The sequence below is a fragment of the Mus caroli genome, chromosome 6 (genome assembly GCF_900094665.2).
Source record: "Mus caroli chromosome 6, CAROLI_EIJ_v1.1, whole genome shotgun sequence".
Taxonomy (NCBI): domain Eukaryota; kingdom Metazoa; phylum Chordata; class Mammalia; order Rodentia; family Muridae; genus Mus; species Mus caroli.
Genome location: NC_034575.1, coordinates 110,965,472 through 110,980,505, shown reverse-complemented (window position 1 = coordinate 110,980,505; position 15,034 = coordinate 110,965,472). Strand labels below are relative to the sequence as shown.

Sequence of the window (15,034 nt, the reverse complement as noted above, 5' to 3'; positions counted from 1 at the left end):
ACTGCTCTTCCAGAGGTCCTGAGTTCAATTCCCAGCAACCACATGGTGGCTCACAACCATCTGTAATGGGATCTGATGCCCTCTTCTGGTGTGTCCTCACATACATAAAATAAATAAATCTTTAAAAAAAAAAAAGCATATTAGAAATTCTCAAAGAACTAGTGCTCCAATCTGGGCTTCAATCCCATGCTCCACCATTTTCCAACTGTGGTTCTTACTGCTCGGGTCTTGCTCTCCCATTTCTGAAAGTCCCTAAAGTCTCTTCTCATGGTGCTGAACAGCTGAGGAAGAAAAAACAAAGTACTGGGCCCAGGACCTGAAGTCAAGCTCACTATGCAGCCACTAACAATGACTGTGTGTAGTCACTGGTGACACCACAGGTGACACCTGCAGCTGGGCCGGCAGGGTGCTACATACCTGTTTTCCACTCAGCTGGTAGAAGGAAAGTTTCTGTCCCCAGTCAGCTACAGCCAGGATGTCATTATGTTCCTCTCTAATCAACAGAAGACAAAAGAGGTTATAAGGGGGCACAGCCTGCTGATGACTGTGGCTAGGGGCTCAACAAACAACAGGAAAAAGAAAGCCCTGACCGGGCTGTCAGGGAGCCAAATACTACACAGCCATACTGGGGCCAGAGTTACAATCAGACCAACCATCAATCAGCCCAAAGACAGGGTTGGCCCTCCTGAAATCTGCTACTGCACTGACTCCTAGCTGAGCATGGTCTGGGTTAGGACATGGCCTATAGATCTGTCCCATGAAATGGGACTTCAGGACCAGAACCTAGGAGAAAGGCCTCAAAATGGAAGCCAACAATTCAAAATGCAGACAGAGAGAGGTTTCCCAGCCTTAAGGATGGAACAAAATTCTTCCCAAGTGGCTAAGCCTCTACTAATGCCTGCTTTCCTAAGCCCAGGGTCTGACAGTCACCTGGCAGCACCAGTAGCCATATAAGCATGCTCTGTGCAGCATGGTCTGTAAAACCCAGTCAGGACAGCAGTGAGGAAAATGCCACAGACATTAATTCAGAAAAGGTGGAGAAGGTAAAGAGGATGCTAGCAGAAGGCTTACAGATGGACTTACTGATGCTGAAATCCAAACCTGGCCACCAGAGAAGCCCCTGCAGAGAGGCTGCACGTGGCACTGGGTTAGGATACGCTGCCAGACACTATACCAGGAGTTTCCAATCAAGCCCAGAATGGTGGGCAGTGGGCTTTACCAAAACACCATGTTGATGATAAAATAGGGCTGAAGCTCAGATGGGAACCTGAGGGCCACCCTTCTTCCTTTCTTTGACCCCACTTCCCACCCCACAAACCTGGATTCCTCTAGTCAGCCTTAGGTGTCAGGGGTACAGTGAGGAGGGGTCCCAAGCTAGAACACGATTGCCCAATCACAACACTCTGCCTTAGCTTTTCCCACGCCACCGAAAGGATTTCCCTTACAGATCATATCAACTGAGAGAAGAGAGACTGCCCAGCAGTCAGGACCTTGGGTGTGTAAGGGGGTGAAGTTGCAGGCTTCCCCTTTGTATATGTCCTAGCCAATACAAGGCAGAGTAGAACGGGAATAGGCCAAGAAAACACATGCAGTAACAAAAGGCTTCAGGCGAATGGTGGGCCTACAGGGCATTGTAAATCAAGCCTCCGGAGAAAGTCTAAGGTAGCTGGAAGGGGCTCGCTCAGATGCTAACCTAGGAAGCAGTTATGGAAATCAGAGGGACAGAGGTGCCAGGGGCCTATCCAGAGACGGCAGTTTACAGAGGTGTGTCCTCCTCTGTGCTACCCAGTTTTTCCTCCTTTCTCAGAGGATTGCTCTATCTGCCACCCACACATGCCTCTCAGGGGTGTGTCCCTTTGCGTGTGTGGGGGCACACCAACAATCCCCCGGCCCCTGTCCTGCTGCCAAGGAGTTTCTCAGCAGCATTTGCTTCGGCAGGTCTGTGGGGGCCTGGGCCCTCCCGAGGGTCCTCACTCTGTGGGACACACTCACGAGTTGCCGTCCCTGGGACTGTCGTCCTCTTCCTCTTGCTCTTCCTCCTCTGCCTCACTACCCTGACTATTGTACACTGTTGACTTCAGAATGGAAGGGATTTCCTGAACATATTTGTTGACAATGACATCCTCAGCATCCTCGTTCTCTCTGCTCATCCAGATAGTCTCCCATCGGCTGTAGACAGTAAGGGGATGTTCACAATCACATCACCTAGGACTACACTGAAGCTATAATTTCAAAACCTGCCAAGGAGCCCCTGGACCCTGCCCGGAAGAGAACAGCCACCAGGTACACTGGGCATCCTGCTTCTCATGAATTAAAAATGGTAGCTTGAAGCCACAAAGTCATCTGCGGCCACAAAATCAAACAGCAGGAACTCTGGGGTAGGCTAATGGCCTTGGAAGGCATTCTATATATAAGGAGGGCCTCCGCTGGACAGAATTATTCAGGAAGAATTATAATAACCTGTAGTAAGAAAGGCAACGGAATTAAACAGCCTCCTCAATCAAGTGGGCACCCACCTGTAAAGTAACACTAGGACAGTAAACAATTGGGCCCTTTAATTTACCCTCAGAGAACTCCATGGGGATAGGTTTAATAATATTATAGAATTACACAAAGAGCCGCGAGAGCTTTTAGTCCACCATCAAAGTCACATGGCATAAAAGAAAAGTGAGTGTGAGGTTTGAGCAAGTAGTGCCAATGTCTGCAGACCTTTAGGTTTTAGGGGCATTTGTGAGCTTAATTTTAACTTTTTGGCAAGGGAAATTAAAAAAAAAAAAATCACTCAAGAGAGTGCCATTCTGTTAACAGTGTAACAGGCGGGTGGGTGGGTACATGCTCCTGGACACGAGGGAAGGGCTGATGAAGCAAGAAGAGAAGCACAGGGAGATCAGCACAATTAGTTCATGAAGAAATCTCTCTCCTCTCTTCTCTCCTTCCTCTCTCTCTCTCTCTCTCTCTCTCTCTCTCTCTCTCTCTTTCTCTGCTGGCCTACATAGTTCATCTGCTTGGCTAAATCTCTGGGATTCATTCCAAATTTCAATATAGGCTCTTTTAAAACTTCATTTATAAAAAGCAGGTTCCAAACAGACCAGGGAAGTGGGGAGAGAGGACTTTAAACTACAAAGATGTCAGGGAAAGAAAAGGAACTCAGAAGGCTTCTTCTTTCTAATAGTGCCAGCCAGGAGAAACCCAGCCATGGGTACCTTGAAGGGTTCCAGCAGATGGACCATATTGGGGAGAGGGAGCCCCCAGGGCGCTCGATCTTCACTTTCTCTTCACCATTCTTGTTCCGTATACTGATGATGCCATTGGCCATGCCCAGAGCCAGGTACTGACCATCGTTTGTCCAGCTGCACACACAACCAACGGAGGGCATGGGAGGTAGGAAGGAGCACACAGAGGGTAGAGACTGTGAGGCAGCAGCCAGGCTGTGGTTTCATTGCTCCCGAGTATTCCTGACATAGACTCAGCTCAGACTGCCACTTACATCTGGAATCAGGGAGACCTTAAGGCAGGAACGTCTATTCCAGATGGCATCCATCCCCTGACTCTGTGCACACATCTCCATGGCAGCCTGCACTCTAGACTAGGCCCTATTTTCTGCTTTACAGTTCAACTCCCTCCCAATCCAAGGGCTCCCAGTAAACAGACTGTCTTGTACCTTTTTAGCCTTCGAACAGGGCTTGACGTGTCATTCAACAAATGTTGAATCTCAGAGTGCCTTCAAAGGCTGCTCAGTTATAGAGTGCCTAGGCCTGCTGGTGCTTTGAGTGTTTCCGGAAATGGTATTGTTATCACCATTGCTCCAGGATTTAGTAAGCACCCAAGGTCACCGGCCTATCAGTGACAGGATGCAGATTCTGGTCTGAGTCTAGCACCAGCGTCAGAGGTTCCTGTCTGACTTTCCCAGCGAAGACGCCCATGCCCTCTCAGCGCACGAAGGTTATCAAAGGCACCAGTCTTTCCCATCAAGGAGACAAGAGAAGGAAAAAGGGAAACACGGGAAGCCTATCCCAGCTGGCCAACACCACAGTTTCTCTGTGGGTGAAATCAGAGGCTTGTGGGAGTCTGCTGGGGAGAGAAAGGAGCACAATGCTATTGTCAGAGCCTCCCTAACTTACCTGCAGCACGTGATCTTGCTGCTGGATTTGTGCTTGGACACAGACTTCTGCTCAGGAGACCACAACCCTTCAGTGTTAGACAATAGAAAAGAGAGCAAGACTATTCAGCAATAGAGAAGACTAAACTATCCATTCATACAAAACTCAAATCTCCAGGGTCTTATGCTGAGTTAAGAAAAAGAAAAAGCCAACTTCCAAAGGCTTGACACCATAGAAGTCCATGAATACAACATACTGGATGACAACCACACACCTGCAGAACACATCTTTGGCTACTGGGATTGTGGGTATCAAGGGGCAGGCACTGGTATGGGAATGGGATCCTGTATTGCAGTGTTAGACAATAGAAAAGAGAGCAAGACTATTCAGCAATAGAGAAGACTAAACTATCCATTCATACAAAACTCAAATCTCCAGGGTCTTATGCTGAGTTAAGAAAAAGAAAAAGCCAACTTCCAAAGGCTTGACACCATAGAAGTCCATGAATACAACATACTGGATGACAACCACACACCTGCAGAACACATCTTTGGCTACTGGGATTGTGGGTATCAAGGGGCAGGCACTGGTATGGGAATGGGATCCTGTATTGCAGTAGTGGTACATTGCCACACGTGACTGAAGGACAGAATTAAAACATACTGTGCCCCCCACCTCCCTGGAGTACTGGAGTACTGCCCATTAGGTACCCACTGGGCACCCAGTAGGAGAACTGGTGAAGAATGCATAGTACTGCTCTGCAATGTACTGAGAATCTACAACTGTTCTTTGTTTTTTTGTGTGTGTGTGTGTGGTTTTTTTAAAGAAAAAAGGTAGATGGTGAAGTTCTCTAGTCAAGTTCTTCAGGGCTTAAATCCCAAAGAAAAGGACAACATAGCTGCTCATAGCTAGGGCATGGCCGCCAGAGACCAACTCAGCATTAAAATATAAGTTAAGGAAGTGGAAAGTGCAGGAGGGAAGCTGTAAAGCTTCCCACTGATGACCCAATCTCAGACAGACAGACAGACACCAAGTGTCCTCATGCCTAAACTTTAGTGTTTGTAAATAAAGGGTGTGACAGTGGGTACAGACAATGAAATCAGTAGGAAACTATGAGAGGGAACAAGAGGCTTGGGGGGAGGGGAGGGGTAACAGACACAAAGTGGGAGGACACCAGGAAGGGAGTGGGGATGAGGTCTAGAGGTTTGTTTGACAGTGCCACCATGGAACAACCTAACTCATTGTTAAGCTAACAAAAGTAAAACAAGTAATGAGTGCGCTTTTGGAGAGTCCCCTTTCTAGGCCTCTGTCACTGCACATGACTGTATGTGAGCTGTGCACTGCGCATGGCACACTGGATCAGTTTAGGATTGCTCCCTCCAATCCTCAGAGGTGGTCCAGTGCCCTCAACAACAGACAACAAAGCAAATTCTACCCTGCCTGGGCCGTGAAGTACAGCTACATGAAATACAGAGCACATCCAACTTTACACAGCCAAGTGCATCCACAGAGAGCAGAGGAAGCCGTGAGTGGATGGAGTTCTGGGTGAGTGTGTAATCTCACATGGCTTCGTGTCAAGCAAGGATGCCACAGCTTCGGGGGAGACTGGGGGAGATGGTAGCGCCTTCCCTTTCTGCCCCATGGGTAGATATTGGCAATACATGCAGAAAATGTCCAAGACAACTTTCCTCCCAGGTGTTTATGGCTTGAAGACTGCGCCCTACTGAGACTGCTCGGACAGAGATTAGCTAAATCTGTCTCCTTGATCCAGCTTCTTGACTCAGCTGTAAGTAAGAATACTGCCTCTATATTCAACTTCATACAATAAACACACTGGGCTTCCGGAGAGTTGTGGTCCACACAATCCCAGTTTTCCCAACTGCGTCTTATCTCTCCATTCCCGGCTGGCTGTCCCAGTCACATGGGTCCCCAGAGTCCTGTAGCTAAGCAAGGTTGAAAAGGGAAACGTCTGTGAAACAAACGCCAGAGTCTTCCCTCCCTCCCGTTTTTCAAACATTTCCACCCCACCCATGCACTCTGTCTGTGCTCCACTGCAAGAGCAGGAAGCCTTCAGCACAGGAGCCCTCCTGCCCAGCCTCCCTCGGGAATATTTGCACTCAAGCTCTGCACATAGTGGCCCAGCCTGGGCCTCAACCCTACTCCTCGGGTGCAAGCTAAGTGACAGCCAGTGACCTCGGAACCATATTGAGCCCCTGTGTTTTCTCCTTCACCGGGAGAGTAGGAATGAGAGAAACACTGATTCAGGAGTTGGCACAGAGCTCATGTTTGTTTGGTTTTTTGATGGCTGTCAAGCCATAGGAATTCTCTTTTTGAAAAATTAATTGTAAACTATCAGCACAGTGCCACTAAAACGCTGTAGGTATGGCTGCATGTGTATGCATGGTGGTGGTGTGTGTGGGGATGCTTGCTCTGGGAAGTAGAAGCTGATGGTGAGATGTCTTCCTCTATCCCTCTCTATTTTTTAGACAGGGTCTCTCATTGAACCTAGCGCTCTTCATCTTGGCTTGACTGTCTGTCCAGCAAGCTCTGGGACCTGGGACCTGGCACTGGAGCTGCAGACAAAGCATCACAGTAGGCTTGGACGTGGGTACTTGAGATCTGAACTCAAGCACTTACCCACTGAGCCATTTCCCCAGCTCAACTACTTTCACTTAATAAGATGTTTTTACAAATCCCACCTTTCTCTGTTATAAGCTTGAGAGCAGGAATATTTTATTCCCCACAAACAGGCACACAGGTCAGCACAAGAAGATATGCTAGGGTTTTTAGGCAAATGGCAGTGTTTCTAGAGAAAAATAGTCCCTGCTAGGGTGAGCCAGTCCTCTGTGCTCTCCCATCCAGCACATCATTTCTTCCCTAGGACCCTACTGCTCATTTGTCTCAAATGGCTTACCACCCTCCAGATCATCACCTCTCACTGTCTCTCTGCAATGTCTTTTTAAGACAAGGGTTCTCTGTGTAGCTTCAGTTGTTCTGGAACTATGGAGTCCAGGCTGGCCTCAGACTCACAAAGATCTGCCTGTCTCTGCCTCCCAACCTCTAGGATTAAAAGCATGTGCCACCACTGCCCAGCTCTTTCTGCCAACTTAAAGGATCAACCTCCCTTGGATGCTGGAGGTGGAGAAGAGGCCTCACTTAACTTTCTTTCTTTCTTTTTTTTTTTTTTTTTTTTTTTTTTTCGAGACAGGGTTTCTCTGTATAGCCCTGGCTGTCCTGGAACTCACTTTGTAGACCAGGCTGGCCTCGAACTCAGAAATCTGCCTGCCTCTGCCTCCCAAGTGCTGGGATTAAAGCCGTGCACCACCACGCCCAGCTGAGGCCTCACTTTCTAAGGACAGACCAGCAGCTTGTGTGTGTGTGTCTCTCAGCATTCTCCACTAGAGAGGCTGGAAATTTAAACTTACCAAAGTCACTGGAGGAACAAGATGCCAGCTGGTGGGTAACAGGATTGTAGGAGACACACTGTATAGAGTCATTGTGCCTGGAAGTTGAAGAACTAAAGATTAGTCCACAACAAACCACAAATGTCTCCATAGCTACAATTGGAGATTGCAGGCTTGATGGGGGCTGGAGAGATGGCTCACCAGATAAGAGCACTTACTACTCTTCCAGAGGACCAGAACTCAATCCCAGCACCCAAACGACAGCTCACAGCTGTCTGTATCTCCAGCTCCAAAGGATCTGATGCCCTCTTCTAACCTCTATAGACAAAATACCTATACACATAAAATAAACTTTAAAAAATAAATTTAAAAATAAAAACAAAACAAACAAAGAACAAACCTAAGACTGAAGCCTCTGGTGACACACTGCAAGCTCTTCTCTGGGGGACCAACAGCACAGGGCCCTCAACAACAGTGTCCACCCACCCAGCATCCCACCCAGCTCAAACTCTTCCTCCAGGGCTCTCCCCAGAGAGACCTCCAGTGTGTGTCAAGAGACAAAGACAGAGAATGCAGCCTAGTGCGAGGTGCAGACAGTGTGCTTCACTTGTGGCTCCAATTAACAATTTCTGGTGTCCAGAAACATCCAGTGGAGTATGATGAACACCACAGTGCAGGCCAGGGTCTGGAAGCATGGTAAATGCTGAGGTGCACTGCGCGGCATCTCAGCCCAGGTCTAGCCCTTCACTTCCTGGTAACACTATATGCATGGTCTCATTCACTGTTCATCTAAACTTTGCTTATGTTCAAGCAGCATCGTTCAAAGTAGGCAACAGGTGGGAACAACCCAGTGTTCTTTAGCTGATGAGCATCCAAATGGAATATATACACAGCGGAGTATTACTCAGCCGTGAGGACATTACACGAAATAATGGTGGTGGTTTGAATATGTGTGGCCCAAAGACTGGCACTATTAATAGGTGTGACCTTGTTGGAGGAAGTGTATCACTGTGGGGGGTGGGCTTAGAGACACTCCTCCTAGCCACGTGGGAGCCAGTCTTCTCCTGGCTGCCTTCTGATCAAGATGTAGTAGAACTCTCAGCTCCTTCAGCACCATGACACTGCCTGGACACTGCCATGCTTCCTGCCATGATGATAATGGACTAAACCTCTAAACCTGTAAGCCAGCTTCAATTAAATGTCATCCTTTTTAACAGCTGCTTTGGTCATGTGCTTCTTCACAGCAAAGACAGAACTCAATCACAAAATGCCAAATACTATATGATCCCACTTATGTGAGACACCTAGAGGAGCCAAACTCCTCAGAAAGGACAATGACAGTTGCCAGGGCTGAGACAAGGCAGAATGGAAGATGTTAAGCACGGAGTTTAAATTTCAGGAAGATGAAAGGGTCTAAAGACTTTATTTGCCAAAATTTGGCTGCACCACCGTGTTAATGTACCTAACACCTGGTGGTGATAGCAGTTTACATTCAAGGTATTTCTCTATAACTAAAAATAACAAGTACTTCCTATGGACCAAGTATGTTGCTAGGTGCCAGAAATATAAGCATGTAAAAACAGGGATAGGGCTGGTGAGATGGCTCAGTGGGTAAGAGCACCCGACTGCTCTTCCGAAGGTCCAGAGTTCAAATCCCAGCAACCACATGGTGGCTCACAACCATCCGTAACGAGATCTGGCGCCCTCTTCTGGAGTGTCTGAAGACAGCTACAGTGTACTTACATATAATAAATAAATCTTTAAAAAAAAAAAACAGGGATAGTGTCTACCTTCCAGAGCCCACAGGCCAGTGTGCAACATTAATCAATCAGAATACGTAAGGCCACAGCTGTAAGAAATGCTCAGGAGAGGCATTCCTGAGTCTGGATGGTGGGCTGGCAGCAGAGACAGCTACAGCAGAGACCTATAGATGGGGAGGGCCTGGCTATAGAGGGAGAGATGTGAGCATGGCCCCCTAAGGAGCAGGAAGCTTAAAGCACACTGGCCTGTCTAGCTTTTGACACTGGGTAGATGCAAAGCTATTCACAGAGGCAGAGACACTGAAGGGGACAGGCTGGGTGAGGGGAATAACAGGAATCTGGGGTGTCTGATTAGCTGAGATACATAACATGAAACACAGCTCAATGCTGGTCGAGCTGATTGCTCATCATCTCCTCCTGACCCATGTCCACGCTCTATTCAAGCTCATCCTGGAGAGGAAAGCTCTTCCATGCATTCTTTCTACAAGGGTGTGGCTACAGTGAAGCAGAGTTGGGTGTGGTCAATGGGCAGCCCTTGTAAACCAGCTACTTGAGGCTGAAGCAGGAAGGCTATAAGCGTAAGGCCTGCCCTATAGAGGGAAATCTGTCCCAAGCAACCCAAACCGCTGTCACCCACGGGGGCACTTACGTGTACTTCAGAATGCCTTCAAGTTTTGAGGTCCAGATAATGATGCTCTTGTCGGCAGATCCAGATGCAAAGCGCTTGCCTAAAGGATTTTTTAAAAGAAAATCCTCATGTGTATTTTAAACCAGAACTTTCCAGGTAGAATGTCCAAGAAAACTCATTCTTCATACTCAGCTAGAAATGCAGTTCAGAGCCGGCAGTGGTGATGGCGCACTCCTTTAATCCCAGCACTCCGGAGGCAGAGGCAGGCGAATTTCTGAGTTCGAGGCCAGCCTGGTCTACAAAGTGAGTTCCAGGACAGGACAGCCAGGACTACACAAAGAAACCCTGTCTCGAAAAACAAACAAACAAACAAAAAACAAAAACAAAAAAAAAAAAAAGAAGAAGAAGAAAGAAAGAAAAGAAATGTGGTTCAGTTTACCGAGTAGCTGTCTAGTATGTATGAGGCCCAGGTTCAAATCCCAGCACTGTACAGAGCAGTGGTGTACTCCCATCACCCATCACATGTGGTGGCAAGAAGAGCAGAGGCTTAGAGTCATCCTTGGCTACAGAATGAGTTGGAGGCCAGCCTGGACTACAAGAGACCCTGTCTGAAAAATACTTTTAAAGGGGAGTAAGTGGGCTGGAGAAATGGCTCAGTGGTTAAGAGTGCTGACTGCTCTTCCAGAGGTCCTGAGTTCAACTCCCAGCAACCACATGGTGGCTCACAACCATCTGTAATGAGATCTGATGCCCTCTTCTGGTGTGTCTGAAGACAGCGATAGTGTACTCACATACATGAAAGAAAATTAAGAGGAGTAAGTGTCCCTTTATCCTCTAGCACTGTTTTTGGATGTGGTGTATAGGGATGGAAGTTGGGCCGACACATGCTAAGTACATACCCCAGAAAGAAGCTGCATCCCAGCCCTTCCACTGCTTCTCATCAACACTGGCAACAAGGAATCTGCAGTTTGGACTCTGAGTTTCCAACCTGCTCTCCCTGGCACTAAGTATGCCCAGACATACTGAGGGTCAGCTACGTCTGTGTGCCATGCTCTTTTAAGGGCTAGGCAGTGATTCAGACATTTAAGCTTCATTTCATGGTGTCTAGTCCAAGAAGCAGACATTAAGTTTATCCAACATAGATGCAATATGGGAGGGGGTGAGTCCTATGAAAGAGAGTAACTGGGGGAACTAACATTAAAATTTGTATTTTTTAAAAGATTTTACTCATTTTTATTTTATGTATATGGGTGTTTGCTTACATGTCTGTGTAGCATGTACATACCTGGTGCCTGAATAGGCTAGATAAAGCAGATTCCCTGAAACTAGAGTTGTAGGTGGCTACGAACCACCATGTGGGTGCTGGGAATTGAACCTGGACCCTCCAGAAGGACAGTCAGTGCTTTTGACTGCTGTGGCACTTCTCTAGCTCCTCATTATTTTTTAACTTTACAGTTGTATTATTTATCTACTCCTGTGTTTGTGTGGTGTGTGTGAGCACACACATGTGTGTTCATAGGAATGTGGGGTAAGGCTGATGTCAGGTACCTTACTCTGCTGCTCTCCTCTGCTGCACAAGCCCTGGAGCTCACAGACTTAGCTCAATCAGCTGTCCAGAGAGCTCGTCCTGTCTCCACCTCCCTAACGCTGGGACAGCAGGCACACACCACTGTGCCCCAGTTTTTACATGGCTGCTGGAGATACAAACCCAGGCCCTCATGCTTCTGCAGCAGGCTCTGAGCCATCCCCAGCCCCCAGGGTTGTATACATTCATGGAGTACAGTACAGTGTTCTGATATAGTTAGTCAACTAATTATATCAAGCAAATTAACATATTTATCACCTGAGATACTTATATTTTTAACAGAGAATGTTAAAGTCTGTTCTTTTAGTAGTTTTAAATACATATTATTGTTAGTTATGATTAGCATACTGTGCAACAGATCTCAAAAGCCTACCCATCCTACCTGCCTTAAACTGCTCTTGGGGCAGCATCTCCTAGAGCAGTGGTTCTCAACTAGTGGGCTGAGACCACTTTGGGGGTCAAATGACACTTGCACAGGGGTCACCTAAGACCATCAGAAAACACAGATATTTACATTACAATTCATAACAGTACCAAAGTTATAGTTATAAAGTAGAAGTTATGAAATAGAATAAAAATAATTTTATGGTTGGGGAGTCATTACAACATGAGAAACATCCTGACAAGGTACAGCATTATGAAGGGTGAGAACCACTGCCCTAGAGGATGGGATGTAGGTGAGATCCTTCAGGGCAGATCTGAAGGATAAGAGAGCTGACCAAGTACAAAGGAAGAGCAAGATGTATATATGGGTGAAATAGGCGCAAAGGCCCTGAGGCAGCAAAGGCTGGCATGGCTGAGAGGCCAAGAGAGTCACAGCGTGGAACAGGTAGCAAGGAATGTAGCAGATGAGTGGAGGAGCTCTAGGACCATCAGGGCCACAATGCAGATGACAAGCAGTGGGACCAGAGGAGGCCTGAAGGAAAGAGTGACAGATGTGCCTTCCATTCCCACACTGCTTGGAATTTAAGAACGAATGTGCTGAAGAGGCAACATAAACCAAGCCATCGGGTATTTACTCCATGGAAACCAACCTACATCAGGTCGGAGGAACCTTCATGACACCAGCATAGGACAGGATTTGCACACCCAGCTGAAGTTTTGTTACATTTTTATTAATTTGTGACTATATATGCGGGAGGCACAAAGACACCACGGTGCACACTGGGACAACTTTTGGGAGTTCTCTCCTTCCACCATGTGGGTTCCACTGATCAAACTCAGGCTGTCAAGCTTGGGGGCAAAGTCAAGGGCCCTGGCCTGCTGAGCCATCTCGACAGCCCAACCTGTTGATTTTTAGACTTTAATCTTAGGGCAAGGGGAAGGTGGCCTTCAGAAGCCACTGCTCCTAGAGCCTCAGTGCCCCCATTTGAAACAGAGAGGGAACAAAAGTCCTTACTCAGAGGCTATGCAAAGACAACATCTGCAAAGTACCTTTTGTAGCAGCTTAAACTACATGGCACTGTAGCAAAACCTGATCAAAGAGAGACTAGTGTTAGGTGTGCCCTCTCCATTTCCTGACCTGGTGAGCATCAAGGATGACAAGTATCGGCTCCAGGCCCAGAGTCTCTGCGTCAGAATCCCTAGTGATGTCACTGAGCAGCTGTGTGACCGGAACTAGTTCCTGGACACCTCCAGGGTTTCATTTCCGCATGTGAAAATGGACATTAATAGGATTTACCTCATAGTTGATGGAAAGAAAGTGCATGCATGTACACACATGCACATACACAAATAAAATATTCAGAACAATGCCTGGAATAGAATTTTACTAAAAAACATAGCTACTGTTACTCTCTTCCTACTGGCTTATGCTGTTCTTGAACAAAGGGACTCTATCTTTCACACCTTTAATCATGGTAGCTCATTAATTTACTTAGGAAACTTCAGAAGTCAGAAACAAGCAGGCTTAAAGAGTAAAATCAACCACAATCTGTAGGTCTCAATTTTCAAATCTAAGGGTGTAGACAAGTTTGGAGGAACTAAGACTTCCTAATCATTATGTGTCACAGAAAAGCATGATAGACCAGGAAGACGCAGGCACAGTAGTCAGAGGACATCAGTCAGGCTCTGTAATTGCTCCAGACCTGTTTGCCCCTCTGCCAGAGGAAGTAAGAGTGCCCTTGCCACGTGCTTCAAAGGGCTAAAAGAAGGGTCCCATGGAATGACATGTGTGACAGAGTTCTTCAGAGTGCTGACAAATACCACTGTTCACAGGGCTACAGGCCACAGGGCTTCTGTCACACTCAGGACCCAGCAGGCTCTGCACCTATGTACAGATAATTCAGCTACCCAGGCAGCCTGCCACTGGTCTCCTTGGAACATCACTCTCAGCTTGAACTCAAACTGTCACAGCACAGACACCTGACCATGAAGCAAGAAACGGGTGCTGTCTCACTAACTTGTCCCAGGACTTATCCATTAAGCGCTCTCCCAAAGTGAATCAAAGAGGCTGTCAGGCTAGAGCTGAAGACACTGCATATACATGAAGTATATGCATCTACCTGCAGGGCAGCCCTTCTTAAAGAAGGCCTCCAGCCAAAGGAATTACACACCCGTGTCTTAGGCTCTTCTGAGCTTTGTACCCTTGGATACAGGGACTCCAACCATAGTCAGAGCATCATCTCCAGCCCCACATCTGACACAGGAAGTAGCAGAGACGATAATGAGCTCAAAGTCAGGGCTTGGGCTACAAGTTGGCTCAGCAGGTAAAGGCACTTGCCACAGAAGCTTAATAACCTGGGCTCAGTACCCAGAACCAAGTAAAGGTGGACAGAGAGAACAGTCTCCATGAAGTTTTCCTCTAACTTCCACATGTGTGCCAAAAAAACATACCCATATGTGTGCGCACACATAATTATAATACATTTAGATATCTTAATATCTAATTTAGATATTTTGTATATGAATGTGTACATGTGTGGACTTATGCACGCCACAGTATATATTTGGAGGTTAAAGGACAACTTGCAAGAGTAGGTTCTCTTCCACCCTGTGGTTAGCAGGGATCAAACTCCAATCAGAATCATGGCACACTTCTCACTCTGGTGAGTCATCTCCAATAAACTGGAGGCTGTTCCAATAAACTAACAAAAGAAAGACGGCTTTTGGGTTGGGCTAAGGTTAGAACTTCCATCTGTCTGTCTGTCTGTCTATATACCAACCTACCTACCTACCATCTGTTTTTCTTCATTTTACTTCAATTATTGCAGCGCTGCGGAAGGAACTCGGGGCCTTGAGCATGAGAATGCTAGGCAAGTATTCTTACCACTCAGCTACATTCCCAGTGCACATGAATTTATGTCACAATCTCAATTTCACACAGCAGTTCTCGGACCACCTCCTCTCTACTGGCCCTCTTCCCTTACAGCCCATCTCCACTCATTCTGAGGTCGCTGCTTATGGCTGTGCATCCTCTCTGCTCTGCTCTCACTTCACCTTGCCTGTAAAACTGCTCCTCGGACTGAGCCCACCTCTTCTCCTCCCACCATGCAGCTCAGAGTGGCTGGAGAAAACAAGCCATAAAATGATGTCTCCTATAATTCCCGACCACCGGC

At 47.1% G+C, this 15,034-nt stretch overlaps 1 protein-coding gene across 4 annotated transcripts in view; it reads right to left on the bottom strand.

Annotated features, from left to right (window-relative positions):
• Positions 1-15,034, bottom strand: part of Ift122 (intraflagellar transport 122) — a 68,716-nt gene that overhangs the window by 41,324 nt on the left and 12,358 nt on the right. For 2 of the 4 annotated variants that reach the window (XM_021164717.2, XM_021164718.2), the window contains exons 4-9: positions 9,914-9,992; positions 7,526-7,602; positions 4,122-4,188; positions 3,204-3,350; positions 1,993-2,169; positions 418-493 (exon numbers count right to left, since the gene is read on the bottom strand). In XM_021164717.2, coding sequence (XP_021020376.1) covers positions 418-493; positions 1,993-2,169; positions 3,204-3,350; positions 4,122-4,188; positions 7,526-7,602; positions 9,914-9,992 — 623 coding nt within the window. The remainder of the gene's footprint in view (positions 1-417; positions 494-1,992; positions 2,170-3,203; positions 3,351-4,121; positions 4,189-7,525; positions 7,603-9,913; positions 9,993-15,034) is intronic. The other 2 variants (XM_021164719.2, XM_021164720.2) reach the window with 1 other exon arrangement.